The 20,201-nt window shown below is 32.9% G+C and overlaps 2 protein-coding genes and 1 non-coding gene across 4 annotated transcripts; 1 reads left to right on the top strand and 2 right to left on the bottom strand.

The window, feature by feature from the left end:
• The first annotated feature begins 786 nt into the window (after window positions 1-786).
• Window positions 787-3,628, top strand: LOC102590608 (uncharacterized). Its single transcript, XM_006342265.2, has 5 exons — window positions 787-923; window positions 2,057-2,231; window positions 2,791-2,874; window positions 2,963-3,166; window positions 3,266-3,628. Exons 1-5 carry the CDS (start codon window positions 879-881, stop codon window positions 3,358-3,360), a joined length of 603 nt encoding a protein of 200 aa, XP_006342327.1. The 5' UTR covers window positions 787-878; the 3' UTR covers window positions 3,361-3,628.
• A 141-nt stretch (window positions 3,629-3,769) lies between these two features.
• LOC102590061 (U-box domain-containing protein 34-like) lies at window positions 3,770-9,971 on the bottom strand. Of its 2 annotated transcripts, none has more exons than XM_006342263.2 (9): window positions 9,661-9,971; window positions 8,097-8,218; window positions 7,897-8,012; window positions 6,896-7,017; window positions 6,552-6,787; window positions 6,303-6,404; window positions 5,427-5,855; window positions 4,324-5,067; window positions 3,770-4,214 (listed from the first exon to the last, which is right to left on the bottom strand). In XM_006342263.2, exons 1-9 carry the CDS (start codon window positions 9,848-9,850, stop codon window positions 4,038-4,040), a joined length of 2,238 nt encoding a protein of 745 aa, XP_006342325.1. In that variant the 5' UTR covers window positions 9,851-9,971; the 3' UTR covers window positions 3,770-4,037. The 2 variants fall into 2 exon arrangements, with proteins under 2 accessions (XP_006342325.1, XP_006342326.1); XM_006342264.2 differs by having other exon boundaries at window positions 8,097-8,215; window positions 9,661-9,748.
• Window positions 9,972-18,928: 8,957 nt separating this feature from the next.
• On the bottom strand, window positions 18,929-19,015 carry MIR156E (microRNA MIR156e). The gene has a single exon (NR_127287.1). It is a non-coding gene; the product is annotated as a microRNA MIR156e (primary transcript).
• Window positions 19,016-20,201: the final 1,186 nt, after the last annotated feature.

The raw sequence follows: 20,201 nt of genomic DNA, 5'->3' as shown, positions 1-20,201 counted from the left end.
AGAAGTTTAAGATATAAATTTGACATAATTTTCCATTTTTACCCTTATTAATTATTGTCAAATTTATGATTAAAATAACTGAACATTAATTAATAACTAATTCCAATACTAACTAATGAAGGGTAAAATTGGAAGAATATTCTAAAAGTAGTCTTGAAAATTGAACAATTAAATTAATTTGAAAAATAAAAAATATCTCAACAATTCAAATAATTTGAAATGGAAGGAGTACCAAACAGTGGAGAAGAGAAAATTAACGGCGTGAAATTTAATTTTAGAAGCAATAATTTCTAGCCTTTAGATTTCATTTTGTCTAGGTGGCATCATCTAAAGCTATCACCGGACATTATTGGAGCTAATTTAACTGGATGGGATAATTTTGGCCCTCTATCTCAAAAGTTTTTCAAATTATAACAATTAAATTTTTCAAAACCCACAGATGTATTGCTTCTTTGTCCAATATATAACAAACGATATATAAGTTATATAGCAATTACATAACTATAGATCAAATTCATACTAATTTAGGTTTGAAATAATTGGAGATATGTATAAACAATAATTTTATACCAGATACATTTTATATAAATAAAATTATAATATATTTGATAGAGATGGAGTGATGTATTCGGATATTATATGGGAGAATTTTTTTTAAATATTTTTATAATTAATTTAAATGATAGAAATTTGTAGAGATTAGTAATTTTGCTAATAAAAATGCAGGAAAGAAGTTTCCACATGTTATAGATTTGACCCAAGAGAAAACAAGTGGTGCAGTTAGGCTGAATGTTATGAGCCGCTCCATCACATAATCTAATATTATTAGCGAAATAAATAAAACCCAGACACCCAAAATTGAAAAAAATCAGTCTTCAATGGCTTCTCTGCTGAACCCACCTCTCACTCTGCCTCAAAACAAGGTAAATATATTTACATATTCATTTTCAACTGTTGACATTTATTTCCTTTTGAATAAAAAATTTGTGCTTGAATTGAGGAGTTAGCTGTCTGTGACTGCCAGTGAAACTTTGATATGTAGGTAGCTGCTTACCCTAAGATTTAAAGAAAATGGAGCCCCTTCCTCTTTCTTTTTGGTGTGATTGTGTTCTATCAATATCCGGTGATGAACAAGAGAATTCATTAGCTGAGGTCTATTTAAAAAATTAGTACAAAAATCAGATAGTAAGGAAAGATTAAGCTCTATTTTGGAGTAGATAATTTTTGGGTTTTACAATTGGAAGACACTACAACACCCAAGGCCTCTTTTTACTAGCAAATTGGTTATAACTTATAAGCTTAGTGCAATGGTTTGTATCAAAATATAGTTTTAAATAGGCCTTCCTTTGGTAGATAGACGACGTATGTCTTTGCCAACTAATCATGATTGATTATAAGGTTTTTGTCTAATATCTGAGAAAAATTCCAGATTAGATGGCCCCCCAGTGCTTTGGTAAAGTGGTAAGAGATAAACTTGTGATGTGTGAGTTAGTTTAAGTGGAGAAGGGCAGAGGGGCGGGCTCATCATCCATTGAGTTTTGTATTACCCTGCGTTATTGGGATTTCTCGGTTGCAAAAAGAATCAAGATTAGCTGGTTCTTCTCCATTCTTTATTAGGTTGAGTCTCATTTTTGTCATTCACAGTTGTAATTAAAGAGTAGGAAACCAGAGTTAACTCCTTGATCAAAGAAAGAGAAAAAGAAAAGAAAACAAAGTTGATGTCTTGTTTGTTACCAAATTTAGAAGCTTATTTGTTTTGAGCTTTATATGTTCCAATTACTGCTTTCTATGTAATTGGAGACTATGGAAAGCATTGAATTCTATTCCATTGTGTTTACAGTTTTTCTTTCAGTTTTTCGTTTGAAACAGCATTTTATGATGCTTTTAGTTATCCTATACGCCAATCACACTTTGTATTTTCCTACTAATGGATGACTCAAGAATGATATAAAAGGCAGCTTCACCTGTAGTACCACTATTGATGCGTTTTGTTCATTGTCTCTTTCACTTGGTTGGTTTTCTGGATATGTTCTTAAAAACCCCTCCCTATATTCAGCTGAATCCTGGGGGTCTCTTCGCTGCATCTACTAGTGGAATACCAAGCAAAAAATTTCAGCCATCTTCAACACGATCGAGCCACAGGCGTTGTTTGCTGATCAGAGCTAAAACATCAGTGGAAACGGATATGCTGGCGAATGATTCTGTAGGCACCGATGCTGTTGATGATAAGGGTGATCTTTCTTTTCCATTTTAAGCAGCACGCAGTCAAAATTTTCATTGGATTTCTCTATATTCCTCTATAGATCCTTCAAGAAATAGTTATTGTTGAGGAATCCATGAAATCCTTTGTACCCCTTTGGTCATGCATGCGATATAGTACTAGTTTTGTTACTGTGCGGAGAGAATAAGTGAATCTGTTCCTACTTTTGTAATCCTAAATTTATATAGACTCGGACAAAAGGTTATAGTTTCAAACTATCTTAATAAACGTAAGTTGGAGGTGTGATATTCTTGTTCGAGATTTTGATACATGTACAGTGAGTCAGTGGCCATAATCTATTAATTGTTCAGCTTAAGGGTACATAACGTGACATAGTGAATACACATTTTATTGGTAAATTTATACCATCTTTCAAGGTCTTAGTTTCATATGGGTCGATAGGTTTACACCAGAACACTTTCACATAAAATATTTGATCACCGAATATAGAATGTGAAGATTGTTAGGTCGAACTGGTCTTCTAACATATTGTTCGTCTGATTTTGAATTATTATTTTGATTTAGTGCAGATTTCGGAGTTGTTTGCATGCACCACGTTGGAATACTATGTGAAAACCTTGAGAGGTCATTAGACTTTTACCAGAATATTCTTGGTAATCACACTTCACTTTCTAAATGGATGACTAAAATTACAGTTGAAATACATAATTTTGTAGTTCTGAAAGTTCATGGATTGATCAGGACTAGAAATAAATGAGGCAAGACCACATGAAAAGCTTCCCTACAGAGGTGCTTGGTTGTGGGTGGGTTCTGAAATGATACATCTTATGGAGCTTCCAAATCCGGATCCCTTTACCGGCCGACCTGAGCATGGGGGCAGAGATCGTCATACCTGCATAGCAATTCGCGATGTGTCTAAGCTGAAAGCTATTCTTGATAAAGCTGGTAATTCATTTACCTTATTCCTGTTTCACCTTCTGACTTGAAAATGGTAAAAGTAAAGACTTTGGATATATATATTCTGCTCTTTGTTTTCCTTTGCAGGCATTCCCTACACCCTTAGTCGCTCTGGGAGACCAGCCATTTTCACTCGAGACCCTGATACTAATGCACTAGAATTTACTCAAGTTGATGCTTGACAGGATCTGGACTGCTTGCTCTCCAATTTGCAATCCTTATATAGTTAAATATACAGCTATCATGAATATACATATAGGGGATATTCAACAAGTAGAATCAATAGCTCTTTGAAGCACTTCAGCTATTAGTGGTTATGGCTTATCAATCCCCACAAATGTCATGTGCTATTTATATGATTTGAACATCTGTGGTTAATACAATTTTCGCGAATAAGCGTTCTGTTTACTCATATTTAAATAACACCATCTGCAGAGCTTTATGCCACCATGATGTATCACTTGTTCAGCATCACTGCGTTTGATGACATTACATTAGCAGACTCGTAAGGTTGAACGACAATATGTATGTCATTTGTTTTTCATCCTCAGAATTTGGAAAACGAAGGCTTTTTTCAGTACAAATGCTAAATGCAAAGAAAGCAGTCTACGTGTTTCTGGGTTCTTTACTATCACAAGCAATATAATGTTTACAAGACTACAATTGTTGGTACTATACACTTTTGAGTAATGTCAATGAACAAGAGTGACACTTCTCTTTTGTTCTCTTGACACCCTTCCAACATCTAAAATATGTATGGATTGTTTTCCTTCCAATCTTTCCTTTAATAGCTTCTCCAGGCCTTATTTGGCTATGTTTTATGCACAATTTACAGTGTTTTTGAATTCAGGCCCCGTTTTTAACGTGACCTCCAATCTTGTATTGCAAGGTGTAACGTGTGGTTTGGGGTAAGCATTTTGTGCTGTAATATATGTTTCGTCACAGGTGAAACGTTATGTCTGTCAACCCATGCCTTTATTGCTCTGTGCTCATATGTAAAGCCATCGGCTGCTATATGTGGCTCTTCCATTACTTCCTGCAAAGATGTTGCAGAATAATAGAGCAGACAGCGGAATGAGATTCAAGGTTGCAGAAAAGAGCAATTCACAAATTATTAGATTATCTCGTCGAATTTGAATTCTTACCTGAAGGATTGGACAGAAGTACTGGCTAGGTGTCCTAAGGTTTCCCTGTACCCTGACATGCATCTCTGCAAATTCGAAAAGTTTTTTCAGAAGTGGAAGAACTTCAGTCTCAAGATCTGGTCTATCTCTGCATCTAAGCTTACAGCATTGTAGAGCCATCTTAGATAGCTCCTCTGCTTCTATCAATGGCCAGTCTACAACTGACTTATCAAGTACATCTGCGAGCGAATTAGTGTCTATAGCTTCTTCAAATTTCATAATAAGGCCATTAGGATGACAAGCCGCCAATATTTGAAGTGTTATTATTCCAAAAGCATACAGATCAGACTTAGGTCTCAGAGTTCCAGTTCTTAGATACTCTGGATCCATGTAAGCAAAGGTGCCAGCAAGAATGGAGTTCCTATACTCAGTAATACTTTCTGGAACAATATCTGACATAATTTTTGCTAAACCCACATCTCCGATTTTACTCACGTAATTTTTGTCCAACAATATGTTTCCTGGCTTTAGATCTCGATGAACGATAGGATCAGGATTTGAGTTGTGCAAGAATGCAAGAGCACATGCCACTTCAAAAAGTATCCGGAATCGAACAAACCAGGGAAGAGGTCTGTTTTTTCCTGGGAAAATGTGATCTTCCAGGCTTCCATTTTCCATATACTCATAAACAAGGCAGCCATTTCCTGGAGAGGCTCCGAGCAGTAAAACAATGTGTGGGTGATGCAACTGGCTTAGAACCTCAACCTACAAATGATCGAATACATAATTAATCAATAGTTGGAAGTTTAGCCAGAATGATATTGCCTCAGTTCCCTGAAGTGAAAAACTTACTGGCATGACATAGGCATCTTGTGAGGTACTAAACAAGCCCCATTTATATACAAAATCAGAGACTATTTGGCTGTAGCTCTTTAAAAGAAAAGGAGGAGATGAGAGGAATCTATTAATGATATGTAGTAGGAAGTACTATTTTGTGCAGATAATAATGCTACAGAAGTGTTTCAGACAAAAATGCACATGCGCTATGAACGGCAAGCAGCCAAGGCCAAGAATGCATAAATATTGAATAACCAAAAAAACCAAAAAAATATGGGAAAGAGAACCTCTTTTAGGAACTCCTCTTTCTTTAATGATGCGTTCGGATGAAGAACTTTGATGGCAACAGGGGTATGATCAAGGTTGCCTTTGTAAACTTTCCCATATCCTCCTTCACCAATTATCTTAGACTCGGAAAAAGAATCAGTAGCCACCTGAATCTCTTCTCTAGTCAGTCTCCTATACCTGCCATCACATGAAAGTAGTGCATCGACAACTTTTTGTTTTTCTAAGGACTGTTGGAGAGCCTTCAACTCTGCTATCTGCCTCTCACAAGCTTCTTCAGCGAGCAACTTTCTCGCTATCTCAACCTCCTTCTCAATTTCTACATGTTTCTTCTTCAGTTCAGCAGCTGTTTTTCTTAGGCTTTCTTCTCTTTTCTTGGCTGCATTCACTCTTCTTGTTTCTTCACAGCATTTCAAGGAAAGTAATTGGACCTGAAAGACAGTCAGAGAGTCATGTTCTGATATGTCGATAGCAACAGTGAACGAGAATATGGTCAGGCAATAGGTATTTTTCCCTAGAGGCTGAGTTACTATACTCCTCATAATGTTCTACCGTCACTTCAAATGGAACTCAAATTAGAATAAATAAGAACTTGATTCTGACAGACAGCATAAACTACTGTGTTCATTTTTATTTTATTTTTATGACAAGGGAAACCCGCATCCGCTACCCTTTGGGTGCACACAGGGTAAAACCCCCTCTCCTATGCAATAGCTCGCAAACTACATAGGAGAGGTAACCCGCACTAGGCAAGCCTGGTGCGACGAGCTCGACCCAGAAGGCAAACCCCTTGCTTTCGCTGTGTTCATTTCAGTATGAAAGAAGAGCACTCAAGAATTACTCATTTCGAGGTAAAATAAAATAGATCAAGATTTTACCTTGTTTTGGGCATGGATCAGATGTTCACATGTTTGGTTGTACAATGTTATGGTGTTTCGCAACTCTAAGTGCAATCTTCCCATTTCAACCTGAATGTCTAACTGCTCAATGACATCAAAAAACTACCTCAACATACTAATACGTTTCCGGTTACACATATATTATACTCTAATATGATATTGGAAAAAGAATGTACAATATTCAAGAGAAAGCTTGCTAAAAAGAATTAAAGAAAAGGTCAAACTCACATGTTCTGAGTAAGTGGAAAAATGGCTACTCTTGACTGCCTCCAGACCAGCTGCTGATTCTTCTAGATTTTGAATGTATCTTTGCTGAGGACTGATATGATTAGAAGTGTTCCCATGTAAAAATGCTGGAGGATTGAGATGTGTAAAGTCTGCAAGTGATGATGCTCTGCTATGAAAATCCATCGAGGCACAAGACACAATGGATTCTTGTTGATTGATAGTATGAAGTTCAGTCTCTGTTTCAGAATAGAAATACTTGTTGGAAGTTAGAAACTACTGTCCTAGGGAAGGCAGAAAGAGATGACCAAGGAGATCAAGGTAAATGACTGAGTTTTTCTATGTACCAGTAGATAACAAGGGATTCAAAGAATTTTTAACAAGTCCATTTGATAACACCACATAAACATCAAAAGACTCAGGAGCATGCTTGAGGATAGCTGATGGTACATCTCCATCCTTCTGTTTCCTGGTTAAAATTGATTATAAGTTTGGCACAATTAACAATTGAAAATCAAGAATCACCATAGTATCATGTGAAAGGTCAAGTTGTTTCTCATAGATCAAAATCATCAGATTAACACAACTCCAACTATGGAGCTTGCGCAAAACAATTAGATTAATCATATGATGGACTACAGTTTGGGTCACTCTTGATGAAATGTAATCATCAGGACAGGACCTCAATATTACCAGTCAAAATTCTAGTATTAAATTATAACTGGACAGTTAAATTGTTGAATTGTATGACAATCTCTGATCGAAGTTTAATTTTTTCGAAATGGTAAGCAAATGTTCTGTTACTCCACCAGCACTAAGATGGTGCTATATGTTACAAATGTCGCCTGACAGAAAACACAGTTCCACTACTAATCAGTGAAGAGTACTGAGAAAATCTATGAGCCTAGCAACCTCATACATTTTCCATTTTACACCAACAAGCGAAAAGTGAAATGCTATTGTACTTTAGTGTTGGAGTGTTTTCTTCCTTTCTCCCGAAACATCGTTGATTTCTTTATTTCTATATCACTCACCAAATACAAGCTGGATGGTTCTCCATATCCACCAATTTAATTTGTTAGATAAGTGAAACCTTTTTTATTATTATTTATATTGCAGTTTGTACTAGTTTCCATAGGTTAGAAATTTGAAAATTCTGTAATGAATGAGGCAATGAAATTCAAAGACATAATGTCTCTGGCTTCCATACCATGGAAAATAATATGAGCATGATAGAAACCTTACTGCGATAACCCATTATCTTATTGAGCACTGTTATACAACCGATATAACACATTATACATCTCTAACAAATGCATATCCAAGCCATCTTGATCCTATGCCATACCTGCCAAAGTAACTGGGAGAGGAAGAGCCCAACACTAGACTATTAATCCCAGCCTGAGCTACATATTTTAGAAGCACTGTTGCAGGATTATCCCCTTCCAACACCACAGTTTCAACCTACAGGATAATCAGACATTAGCACATATGACAACCATTCTACTTTTAGATACATCTAACCTACTAAAGGAAGAGAAAGCTTACACTTTTTCTTTTGCATAGAGTCTTAAATGGGATAAACATTTCTTCACAGTTAGCCCTCATATCCTCTATATACATTTCCACCACATTATCATCAAGCTCGTTAACTGGAATATTCTCTCCTGCTATAAAATTCAGGAGTCAAAGATATTACAAACCCAGAAGACTAAAATGATAGACACTTGCTGACAGATCAGTTATAATATTAGTATAACCTTTTAAATAGATCCAATAATCAATCATCAAGATCGAACTAAGTAATCTTTAAAATGGTGTGTGAAAACCAAGATACGTTCAGTCTCAACTCTCAAGTAGTACATACCAAATACTTAATGAACCTGATCCAATCAATCAGCTCACTTTCATGAAAAGGCAAGTTAAAAAGGTAAACGTTTTTTAAGTTCTCTTCCTGACATACAACAACTGCCCACGTTTTTTTCACAAAATTTACCACCCTAAAGAAAATAGCTACCACACTATAGTGAGTGTCAACAAAGTTCTACATTCGAAATTGAATAGTAGCTACATATAAGTGTAATGATAGTGTGTTAATACCATGAGGCCTCCTGAAAATGCCTGTTTTGACTGAAGGGGAGACGATATCAATCTATGCTAAAAGTCTTTTTTAGGTTGGTTAAACTCTACATGTGCTATTAGAGTCGATGGCTTGATGAGACGAGTACGGAAATGACTTTGAGTAGCTCTGATATTTAGCTCATGAAGAGCTAAAGAGCAATTCCATCAGAGTGATGGCGTAGGATGTGTTTATTGTCGTGGCCCATAGTTTGAAGAAAGACATAGAATTCGAAGATTGGGGGCTCCTAGAGGCCATAAAATGTTCTGGATGAATTGGTGGTACCTAGTAAATCTCTAATAAGCTCATGAATCACAGTGACGGGTCATATGATACTTAGTTTGAGGAGGAAATTGTTGGGTGCGGACAAAGTTCCACATAAGATGTTGATGAGAAATACAAACAACATACAAGTCTAATATGTCTCATCAACATACAATTCTAATGATACTCTTAATAGTACAAAAACCTCTTGGAAAAATAGGTGAGGTTTAGCCCAACACAGATAGTATCATACAATGTTAATTAAGAGTCACATTTGAGCTGGTTAACCCCCTCAAATTAAATATTCTATCCTTGATTGCGGTATTTTTAGCTCTCTAAGTAACAAAGAACATGAAAATTTACAACATAAACAATAGGGTAGATAACACTAAAACACACTGTAAAAAATTAAAATGAATCAACATTTAGGGTGTGTTCGGTAGGGAAGAAAACATTTTCCTTCCTACATGCTTGGTTGGGGAATAAGTTATCCCGGAGTAGTTATCCAATATATAAAAACACTGTAATCCCAAGATAAGCTCATCCTAAAATTAATTCCAAAATTATACTACTAAAGAGTACTTAATGTATTTCAAAGTCAAATACCTATGCCCCTATACAAAAGAGGAATATCATAATTTAGTAGGTACTGAGTATAGTGAACTAATCTAATCATCCATATATGATTTATCAAATACGTAAGAGAGGGCTATGAAGCAGAATTTTTACAGGGAGTTGGAATTGCGGTGACGGTAGGCATGACATGAATGAGGAAAAACCGATGAGCTTTAGGCAACAACTTCTCTATAGCCCACCGGACGGCTCGTTGACTACCCCTCCCTTCGGCACTCTTAACTGCCACGGCAACGTTGACCATCGCCGCCGCAGCTGACGGCGGACCATCCCCGTCGACCTTCATACTTTAGCAAGTGATCAGCACACTGTAAGCACAGGTTTATTAGTTAGATCCCCACAAGTCACAGCAATAAATAATTTGAGGACCAGTGGACCGGGTTCGTTGATTCATTAGCGCCGGTTCCAGACTTGTCAAGTAGGCATGGGCCGTCCAACCCAACTTTTTATATTTATTTTAATTAATAACACTAATATTTTTTACGAAAAAGACTTAAAAACATTTCAACATATTAGAAATGGTTCAAAAATGTCATCTTTCATCTATTACATCTAATTGGTTCTTTCTTTCACCTATTAGATCAAAAAATACTGGAAAAATGAGGTAGGAATGCCTCACAAGTCTCCAATTAAAAAAAAGGGACTTCTCATATATTTTAGTAAAATTTTAGGTATTTTGAGGTAAAAAATATGGGATAAAAGTATAAAAGTTAAAAGTTTGGGGCTGTTGAGGAAAGATTTTTTAATTTCATTAATATTAATTATATATTTGTCACTTCTACCTAATATTTAAAACTTGGAGGACTCCTACCTAATTAACAAACTACTTTGTCACTTTTAATACTCTTACCTATTAAATATGATTCAGATTTGCTCAGCTGCAGGTGAGAAAAAAGTACCGCCTTTTTTCTTCTCATATATTTTAGTGAAATTTTAGGTATTTTGAGGTAAAAAATATGGGATAAAAGTATAAAAGTTAAAAGTTTGGGGCTGTTGAGGAAAGATTTTTTAATTTCATTAATATTAATTATATATTTGTCACTTCTACCTAATATTTAAAACTTGGAGGACTCCTACCTAATTAACAAACTACTTTGTCACTTTTAATACTCTTACCTATTAAATATGATTCAGATTTGCTCATCCTTTTATTTATCAAATAAAAAATGTCTTTTACATCAAAAGTGATGAAATTAATTTTGTTATTATGATTAGCTAGTTACACAATAAGAAATTTAAAGAGGATATGCAACATACTTTTGAGATGATGGATTTGGGAAAACTGATTTAGTTTCTCGGAATGAAAATCAAGCAAGTGAAAAATGAAGTGTTCATTTGTCAAAAGAAGTATGCAAAAGACATTTTGAAAAAATTTCAGATTGAAAATTGTAAAGAGACAACTACTCTAATGTGTCAAAAGGAGAAGTTGAGCAAAAATGATGAAGATGAAAAAGTGGATGAGACTCGTTACAAGAGTTTGGTTGGATGTCTCATGTATCGTACAATAACTAGACGCGACAATTTATAGGCGTTAAATCTTCAGTAATCAGTAATTGTGCAATTGACACTTATTTTAGAGAAGCTAAAAAGCGATTAAATATAATAAAGAAACACTGAATGTTGAAGTCAACTTATATGCAAATTAGAAATACATGTTTCAGGGGTATTTCGATAGTGACTGAGTTGGTTCTTCTGATGACATGAAGAACACTTTTGGTTATTGTTTTAATGTTGGCTCAGAGATATTTTTTTGGTGTTCTAAAAATCAAGACAGTGTTTCACAATTTACGGTTGAAGTTCAATTCATTGTAGAAATAATTGCTACAAATCAATCCTTATAGTTTAGAAAAGTACTGCTTGATATGAATTTACAGCAAAAAAAAAAGTACACAGAGGTATTGTGGATAATCAAGCACCTATTTTTATCTTGAATAATCCTATTTTTCATGTGAAACCAAGTATTTTCAATATTAAATTTTTCTTTCTTAAAGACGCACATAAAAAAGGATATGTTAGGTTAAAATATTGCAAAATAGAACTTCAACTAACCTATATGTTTACAAAGGCTAAACAACTATTAGATTTGAATTTTCTAGAGAAAGACTTAAAATTTGCATCAACTAAAACAAGAAAGAGTGTTGATTAATTGTCTCGGTTACTGACTAACAAGTCAAAAGAACTTCCTAGATTTTCTTCAACTTTTTAACCATTGTATTAGCTTAGTTGTTTTTTAGGAGTTTATTTATCATGAAAAATCATGTGCAAAGTAATTGCTTAAATATAGGCTCAATTTTTTTTATTTTTTTATATTTAAACATCATTCGATTCAATGAAAATTTGTTTTTCCATTAACAAATATTGCTTCTCTTCTTTTTGCCTTTATTTATATTTCTAAAGTTAAAGTTAAGCTTAAAAATTTCAACAAAAATATCTGCAAACAACTATCATGTGTGAATACAAATCATCATTGATATAAAGCATTTGGATTACCTCTTGAGAGTCCATTTCAATTTCCAATTGTCCTAATCTAAAGGTATAAGAAACTATCATTCCTTGTAATAAAGTATTGACTTTACTACATACTAAGTTCTCAAGGAATTATGTTCATTAAGTAACTATGTAAGAAGGTAAAGTTCATAAAATAAATCAATATATACAAGAATATAACATGAAAAACTCCTTTTTCTTAGGAGTCAAAACACGATCCAACTGTCTATTATAATTTTAAGCTTCAAATAAACTTTGTAAAAATTAGTAAAGTTTTAATTTTAAAATATAATTATGACGCCTAGTTGTCTGTCCCCATCAAAGGCCAACTAAATTCTTAAATATTGTCTTAGGGCATTTTTACATTTTCCTTTATTATTATCCGCAGAGCTTAACAACCTTTAGCTACTTTGGACAACTTTGATGGAGAGTATCGTTTTAATCAGTCAAATTTTCATTTTCTTCTTCTTTAATTATGTCTATTAGCTTGATTTTTTTGTATTTTTTCTAAGTTCATGAGTAGCTAAACTTAAATCTAGGGGCTCTATTTCAATCCTGTGAACTAGGGGTGTACAAAATCGAACCGAAAATCGAATCAAACCGTAAATCGAGTCAAACCGAACAAAAAACCTGACTAGTGGTTTGGTTTGACTTGATTTGGTATTGGAAAAAAAAATCCGACTATATTTGGGTTGGTTTGGTTTTAACTAAAAAAACCAACCCGAAACCAAACCAACCCGACATTATATATGTAATTTTAAAATTTTATTTTATACATAAAAATATTTACATTGATATAATTTTAAAATATTTCTTATACTATTTCATAGTTTTTATCTTTTAATATATTATTTTAAGTTTAAAACTTAAAATTCGGAATAGTCCAATAAAGATTATAGTTCATAGATGTTGATAATTATAATAAAACTTAAATCAAAATCAAATTAATACTAATGCAAAAATAAAATCAATTCAACACTAAGAATGACAATAATATTGAATATTGATTTTTTAGTTTTACATTGGTTTAGACAATTAAAATACATAATCTAATTTTAATTTTCCTTAAATATTTAGTAATGTAACTAATACTTATTAAACTTATTTTAGCATGATTTAGTACTTTTAAATTATGATCATTTTCATTATGACTTTGCAATATTTATTTTATATGATGATTCCATTATTATTTTTAATTGAATATTTTAGTGTCATCACTCATCTCATATTTTGTGTTATTTTCTTAAGAAACACCTTAGATAATTGTATTTTGGTTGGACTAAAGAAATATTTGGAGCACAAGTTAATTATATGTTTGTATGCGAAAAAATCCAAAGATCTGAAAAAATCCGAGGTTTATTAGTTTGGTTTGATTTATAAATTTAAAAATTTGACACAATGGTTTGGTTTGGTATTTGAAAAACCCGAACCAATCCGAGGTTGAAAAACCCGAAAAAATCCGAATTTTATTAGTTTGGTTTGGTTTATAAATTAAAATTTTTTACACAAATGGTTTGGTTTGATATTTGAAAAACTTGAACCAACCCGGCCATGTACACCCCTAGTGTGAACTTAGGGGTAATCAATGATAAGTTTGTTTATGATTGTTAATTAGTTAGCTAATTGCTTGCTTCATAATATGAATTAGCGGTTGTGAATATTGATTCATGCCCTTTATTTATATCTTGATTCCTGCTTGAGCAAGAGGAATTAAGGTTGAGATAATTAGCTAACAAGGAATTTGGCTAATTGAGAGATTGATTAGTGTTAATTAACAGGTTTGAACTAGAGATATACATAGATAATCATATTTGGGCTCTAAGTCAATTGAACCTAATCCAAATTCTTCGTGGGTATGACTTGACTCTCTTGAATCAGATATTTGAAATGAACATTTTATATTTTATTGTGAGGTATAATTTGAACGGATCAATATTAAAATTGGTAGTTCACAACAAGCTTCATTCATCTCGTGAAAAGCACCTCATGAGGATGGTTAGTCAGCAAAATACTAATCTAGCAGCTACAATTAGCAAGTTGAAGTCAATCTATCCAGGAGGCCGATCAACACCGTACCCCTGAATATTTACTTCACAGTAATTTTCACATTCTCTATCCTTTGGTTGGAGATTTTTCTAGTTAAAAAATAATTAAGTACCATTGGTATAACACATGCTTCTTTTTTGGGAAAATACATAAAATCCCTCCAAACTTGTCTGCATAACTTAGTTTAGCAATGCAATTTTACGGACGTTTTTTTACCCCCCTAATGTAGTTTCAGTTGAATTAAATTACCCCCTAAAAGATGATGTGGCAAGATTTGTATCATCAATTTTCTACAGGTGCGTGAAGATGAAAAAAAACAAAAAGTTGTTTCAAACTATGCACGTGTCATCTTCTCTTAGGATGACAAAATAAATTAATTACTCCACATTTTACTATTTCTAAAAAATATTTTCTTTTTAATTCAAAATTTCTTTTTCTTTTATCCATTTTTTCCCTACTTTTTCTACCTTCCTCTTTCTTTCTTCTTTTTCAGTCCATCACACCCGATTGCAACACAACATTTTTTCCCAAATGTCAATATTTTTCTTTTCTTTTCATTTCTCCTTTTTAATCTTTTCTTTGTTTTTGTATTCTTCTTTGACAAGAAACTTGATGTTCAGTTCTTCGACACGATTTCCAGCGACTTATTTTCGATATCAAAAAAGTGTCAAATCATCCGTTAAAGAAGTCAACAAAAAATAGATCATAGAATCTTCACCCAACTTACAAAATAAACTAATATTCTTATGGAAAGAATATTTTCGATCTTCAAAAGAGGGGGTTGAGGAGTAGCTGAAATCAGAATTGAAATTGAAGAAAAGTTTTTATAGACTTTGTTGTTAGTTCATGTAAGAAGAAAAGTTGAATTTTTTTTTTGTTATAGCTTAGAGTTGCAAAGGTTATTCGGATTTCTCTTTGAAAATGAGAAAATGAGAAGGTGGTGAACTTGAGGACAACAATGGGGAAAATTCAGTTATTTAGGGGATTTTAATAATTAATTAGAGATTAATTTATGAAACTATAATTAATAAAAAAAACTAAGAATAATTAAGAAGAAAAAAAACAAGAAAAAATTAAATTTAGTATAATTCCAAATTAAATTTGATTTTCCTTTTTTTTAAAAATAAATAAATATTATTTCTTATGTGAATCTGATGTGGCGTTGATGTGGCACTGATGTTGCCCTGATGAGGCGTGTGTGTAGTGCACTTCCCAGTGTGAAACTGGTATTGTACTGTTAGGATGGAATTAAATTCACTTCAAAGATGTAAAGGAGGTATTTAAACACCCGTGTAGTTTAAGTACTAAAGTAAGTTATCGTGCCAAGTTCAGGGGTTTTTTCTAAATGTATTTTCTCTTCTTCTTTTTTGGCTAGAGGCCAGAGGGTATAACATATTTGTAGCTATACATTATAACTAGAGCCATCAATATGTGCTAGGTCCGTTAGGTCAACCCAATCTAATCCGTTATTTAATAGAGTTAGATTAAAATTTTTGTAGTCCATTTAAGAAAAGAGTTTTTTAGCCCGATCTGGATAAGCCTGTTGATTTATGCGACTTGAGCAATATGTGTTGGGATGGCTCGTGGGCTAAATTAAAAAATAAAAAAATAAAAAAATAAATAAATAGAGTATTAAAAATAACAAAATTCCAAACTCAAAGGCTATTTAAAGTTTGAAATATTAAAATTTAAAATCATCAAATTTAATATACTTAGTATTCCTATTATACTGTATCATAAGAATAATCATTCAACATTGGTGGATGTGTTCTAACCAAGTATAAAAGTTGCATCCATGATGAAAATATTTAAACACTGGTAGCTATTCGAAACTGGTTAATGATTTTTCTCAAACTGATAATATTTTTTTGTGTGCATTTGAATTCTATACGTAGTTCTTAAATTTAATTATTTTTAATATTTCACTAATTATTTTTTTGTGTGCATTTGAATACTTTAATTTTAATTTCTTTTTAAATTCTACTTCATCATCTTCCACCCCTACTTCAAGTTACCCCTCCCTCCATTTTCTTTCTTTCTTTCTTTCTTCTTCACCTCCCACCCTCACCTCACCCCACCCCCACGTCAAGTTGAGCCCCTGCACTTCTTCTTCTTCTTCTTCTTCTTCCTCTTCCTCTTCCTCTTCTTCTTCCTCTTCTTCTTCAAATCCAAATTTTGAAGGTATTTTCTTCTTCCTCTTCCTCCTCTTCCTCCTCTTCCTCCTCTTCCTCTTTTTCTAAGAAAAATCAAAATTTTGAAGGTATCATCAATTAATTTATCTCATTTTCATATAACTTCAAAACTAGCTAGAAATTATAATTTTGAAAGAATCAGAATTCTCCGAAAATTGAAAAAGTTTAAATGAAATTTGGATAAAAAAAACTAAATAACACCTATCATCTTGAAATCTAATGAGTTTATCAAATTGTTCGAAATGTAATAAAATATTTAGATATAATTTTAAAATTGAAGAGAGTTAAACTAATAGTAGTAAAAAAGAGAGGGGGCAGTTGTGGTAAAAAGTGACATTGAAAGTGAGAAGCTACAATGAAGATGACAATGAATTTTTGAGAAGAAGGAAGAAAGAAAAAGAAAAAAATAATAAGGAGAAAAAGTTAAAATAATAAGAAAAACAAGAAAATATATTTTATAGAAAAATACTTGTAAAAACAAAATTATATTCATTTTTTTAGTTTGTTCACGCTCTTTAAGAGAGTGCATACACTCTCCATGCCAGGTAGACAAAAAATGATGTAATAATATTAGTTCAGGATTGTTTAGGACGGTAATAGGACACTTGCATAGTTTAGGTGTCTTTTTGAAAATTCGGGACAACTTCAAATGTCACTTTATGTTTTTTTCTCAATGTCTAAACAAAATGTAAAATAGAATGAAGCTCATGTGAATAACTTTGGCTCTCACTAGAAGACTGTCTCTATTATCAGAAGACAACTTTGGGCCTCTCCTTCAACACTTGTGTCTGAAATATGGTAAAAGAGGGCCAAGTCTTTAGTTGCGTAGGCACATAGAGCAAAGAATGGTCTGTTGAAATTTCTGATTTTGCCACTATATCTATCAACCAAGTGAATAGTCATCTAATCCGTCAACGTATGTAGTAGTTTTGAAATTAAAAATTATGTAAGACGTACACATACCCAACTCAAATACATAAAATCATTTTTACACAAGTATATAGAAAACAATAGGTTAAGAGTACCTTTTAAGTTCTCTTGTATAAATACTTGTAAGTTCATTAGTTTTTCTTTTATTGATTGTTTTAATCATACAAGCCGTTAGTTGAACCATTCACGTCTTTGGTAAGCACCCCTGACTTTCAATCTTGAGGGTGTGAGTTCAAGCCACCAAGGGAGAAAAAGGTAAGAGCTCCTGGGAATGAATTAGCACCTAAATCCTATTACTCACAACAATGTACTATTGATATTCATTTAAGATTATTGCTAAACAGAAGTAAAAAAACACACGAGATTATCATGGAAACTTCTTTGCTCAAGGAAGTAAAAATCATGACCTACGATGACTGGATTTCCAACCAAAACTTCACAAACTTCAAAGATTGGTTTCAGATTAAAACTCTATAATCTAAGGGATTAACTCAAGTACCTCAACACCTATAGTTTCTCCAACTATATACTACCTTCAAAGACTATACACTCTATTCTTTAAAGAACACAACCTACACAACAAATTCCATACTCACTTTACTGCCAACAAACTAGATTACAATGGAAAACTTCCTTGCTGAAGGGAGTAAAAAAAACATGATCTATGATGATGATAGGATTTCCAACTAAAACTTTACTAACTTCAAACAGTTGTTTCAGATTACAACTTTATAATCTTATGGGACTAACTCTAGTACCTTAACACCTACGATTCACTCTAATTGTATACTACCTTTATATACTATAAACTCTAGTCTTCAAAGAACACAACCTATACAACAAATTCAAGACTCACTTTACTGCAAATACACATGAGAATATTACAGCCCAATAATCTCCTAATTACAGACTCAAATCTGAAAAACCTAAACACTAGTAAATTAAACTAGTTCTTGGCTTGATGCAACTTGACTCTGAATCTTCACTTCTGCGACTACTACTGCTTGAGAGAATACCTTTTTCTGTACATATCTGCTCAATTCTACTGCATCCTTGAGTCTTAATTAGGTTAGAAAAAGACATGATTCCTTATAGGATTTTGACTTGTGTAAAGGAAAATGAGATTCTTACAAGTTACAACTCTTTTTTCCTTATGTACTTATTAGAACTCCAATCTCAATCCAGATACTGTCGTGTTGTACGTTGTACCATGCATTTTTTGTCATAGAGGGACCTGGTCTATCTGCAATAACAAACACAATATAACAAAAGAAACACATGAACCTGGTTCACGTTGTCAATCATCAAAACTACATACTCCATCGTTCCCCATTTTCCAACACCCCCTCCACCTGGGGAATAAGTGCCTAGATGGATGGAATTACTTTGTTAAAAAAAATACTAACATCTTGACTAGTTGTTTTCCTGATGATGATGAAGAAGAAATAAATAAAAGACTTAATTAGGTGTCTATCTAGGTGCTAGTCCAAGTTAAAGAGAAGTAATTCTGGGGCCTTTGTCTCCAACTTTAAAAGAAAATGTCAGAGTTTTGAAATTTGAGAGAAAGGACTCCAACAACCAGCACAAGGCAATTATTTTGTTTGTTGATTAATTGATATTCATACATAGTAAGATAGAGGGGACAACATTTAAGTATATATACAAAATGACTTATAACATATGTATTAAAAAGATAAAGAGTTTTGGTGTGTGACAGATAGAGCGTGAGCACGCAGAGCTTTTAAACATGGGGAATAATCCATGAAAGAACCATGTGTGCTCACTCTCTTCTGTCACACATCCATAATTTTACCTGTCTTACTCATTATGAATCTCAACAATAGTTTCTTTGCAACCCATTAGGGTTACACCAACACAAGAACCTTAATTATATAAAGTTCTCTTCCTTGACAAATTATGTCTTCCAAGCCTTGACCTTTATAGATGGTTAAAAGTGGTGATTCTCTCCCCCACTCTAGGAAATGTGTGTGTTTTTTTAATTAACCAATATATGAAATTTACTGATTCAATTAATTCAGATTCATGTCGTGTAGGGTGGGAGAGCGATCCATATATACTAATAATTTTTCTTTTAAGGCTTAAATCTGAGATCTTGAGTAAAGGGTATAGTGGATGACTTACATTCACTTTGTGGTTCTCTAGGAATACATAGATTCCGCTCCTTTTCATTTCTTTAAGTTCTTAATTACTTGAATGGAAGATGAGTATAACATAGTGTAAAAATAATAATGGTTGAAATTTAATTAACTAAAGCAAGGTTTTAACCATGGTTAAGATCTTAATTATTCCATTTTCCTACTTCTTTTCACTGCATTATATATTCTCCATTTTCTTACTTTACCAGGATATCATCTTCCACTTTCTTTTTGGAGTTAATTAATCTTTTGATGACATTTTCTCTTTAAAATTTGCATTCAACAGGATGGTGATACTTTGAGTATTTCTTATATATAACTAGGTTTCTTTTAAATTCTAATTAATAATTTTATACCAACATCAATTATAATTTGTTAGACGGTAAGAAAACTATGATTATCAAAAATTATATATGTCAAATTAATTAATCTATTGTAAACATATTAATGTTAGGATTCTACATCCTAATTCTAAACTATGTTGCTTTCTTTCACCCCCTCAAGTTGGAGGTTGATAATTATGCAACTCCAAATTTGCTTTAAAATTCATGTAAAGATTGTTGTTTGATGATTCGTCGATGGTTAATGCAAAGAGTCTTTGTGAATTTTTCTGTAGAAATTGGCAGGAGTAATTCCATCTATATATATATAAATATAAATAGAAGAGACAGTGTGATTGTTTCTTCCACAAATTTACAATTGTAAAGAACATTACAGGTTAAGTAAACCAACAGTCTGTATGATCAAGATTTATCTATTAGGAGAGTCACCTCTCTTGCAAGAAAATAAAAGGCTGCTCCATCTCTTCTTTTTTTTTATAAAAAAC

The sequence above is a fragment of the Solanum tuberosum genome, unplaced genomic scaffold, assembly GCF_000226075.1.
Source record: "Solanum tuberosum cultivar DM 1-3 516 R44 unplaced genomic scaffold, SolTub_3.0 scf00037, whole genome shotgun sequence".
In the NCBI taxonomy this organism is placed as follows: domain Eukaryota; kingdom Viridiplantae; phylum Streptophyta; class Magnoliopsida; order Solanales; family Solanaceae; genus Solanum; species Solanum tuberosum.
The sequence above is the reverse complement of the archived record's forward strand: the minus strand, read 5'-3'. Positions and strand labels throughout refer to the sequence as shown.

What these genes read in the sequence shown, in the direction of transcription:
- LOC102590061 (XM_006342263.2), bottom strand. Translation starts at nt 9,850, where the DNA reads ATGAAGGTCGACGGGGATGGTCCGCCGTCAGCTGCGGCGGCGATGGTC. An exon ending in CACCGCAATTCCAACTCCCT is followed by an intron (nt 8,219 to 9,660) that starts GTAAAAATTCTG and finishes TGAATTTTATAG; the next exon opens with CAGGAGAGAATATTCCAGTT. An exon ending in CTCTATGCAAAAGAAAAAGT is followed by an intron (nt 8,013 to 8,096) that starts GTAAGCTTTCTC and finishes ATTATCCTGTAG; the next exon opens with GTTGAAACTGTGGTGTTGGA.
- LOC102590608 (XM_006342265.2), top strand. Translation starts at nt 879, where the DNA reads ATGGCTTCTCTGCTGAACCCACCTCTCACTCTGCCTCAAAACAAG. An exon ending in CGATGCTGTTGATGATAAGG is followed by an intron (nt 2,232 to 2,790) that starts GTGATCTTTCTT and finishes GATTTAGTGCAG; the next exon opens with ATTTCGGAGTTGTTTGCATG. An exon ending in AGCTATTCTTGATAAAGCTG is followed by an intron (nt 3,167 to 3,265) that starts GTAATTCATTTA and finishes TTTCCTTTGCAG; the next exon opens with GCATTCCCTACACCCTTAGT.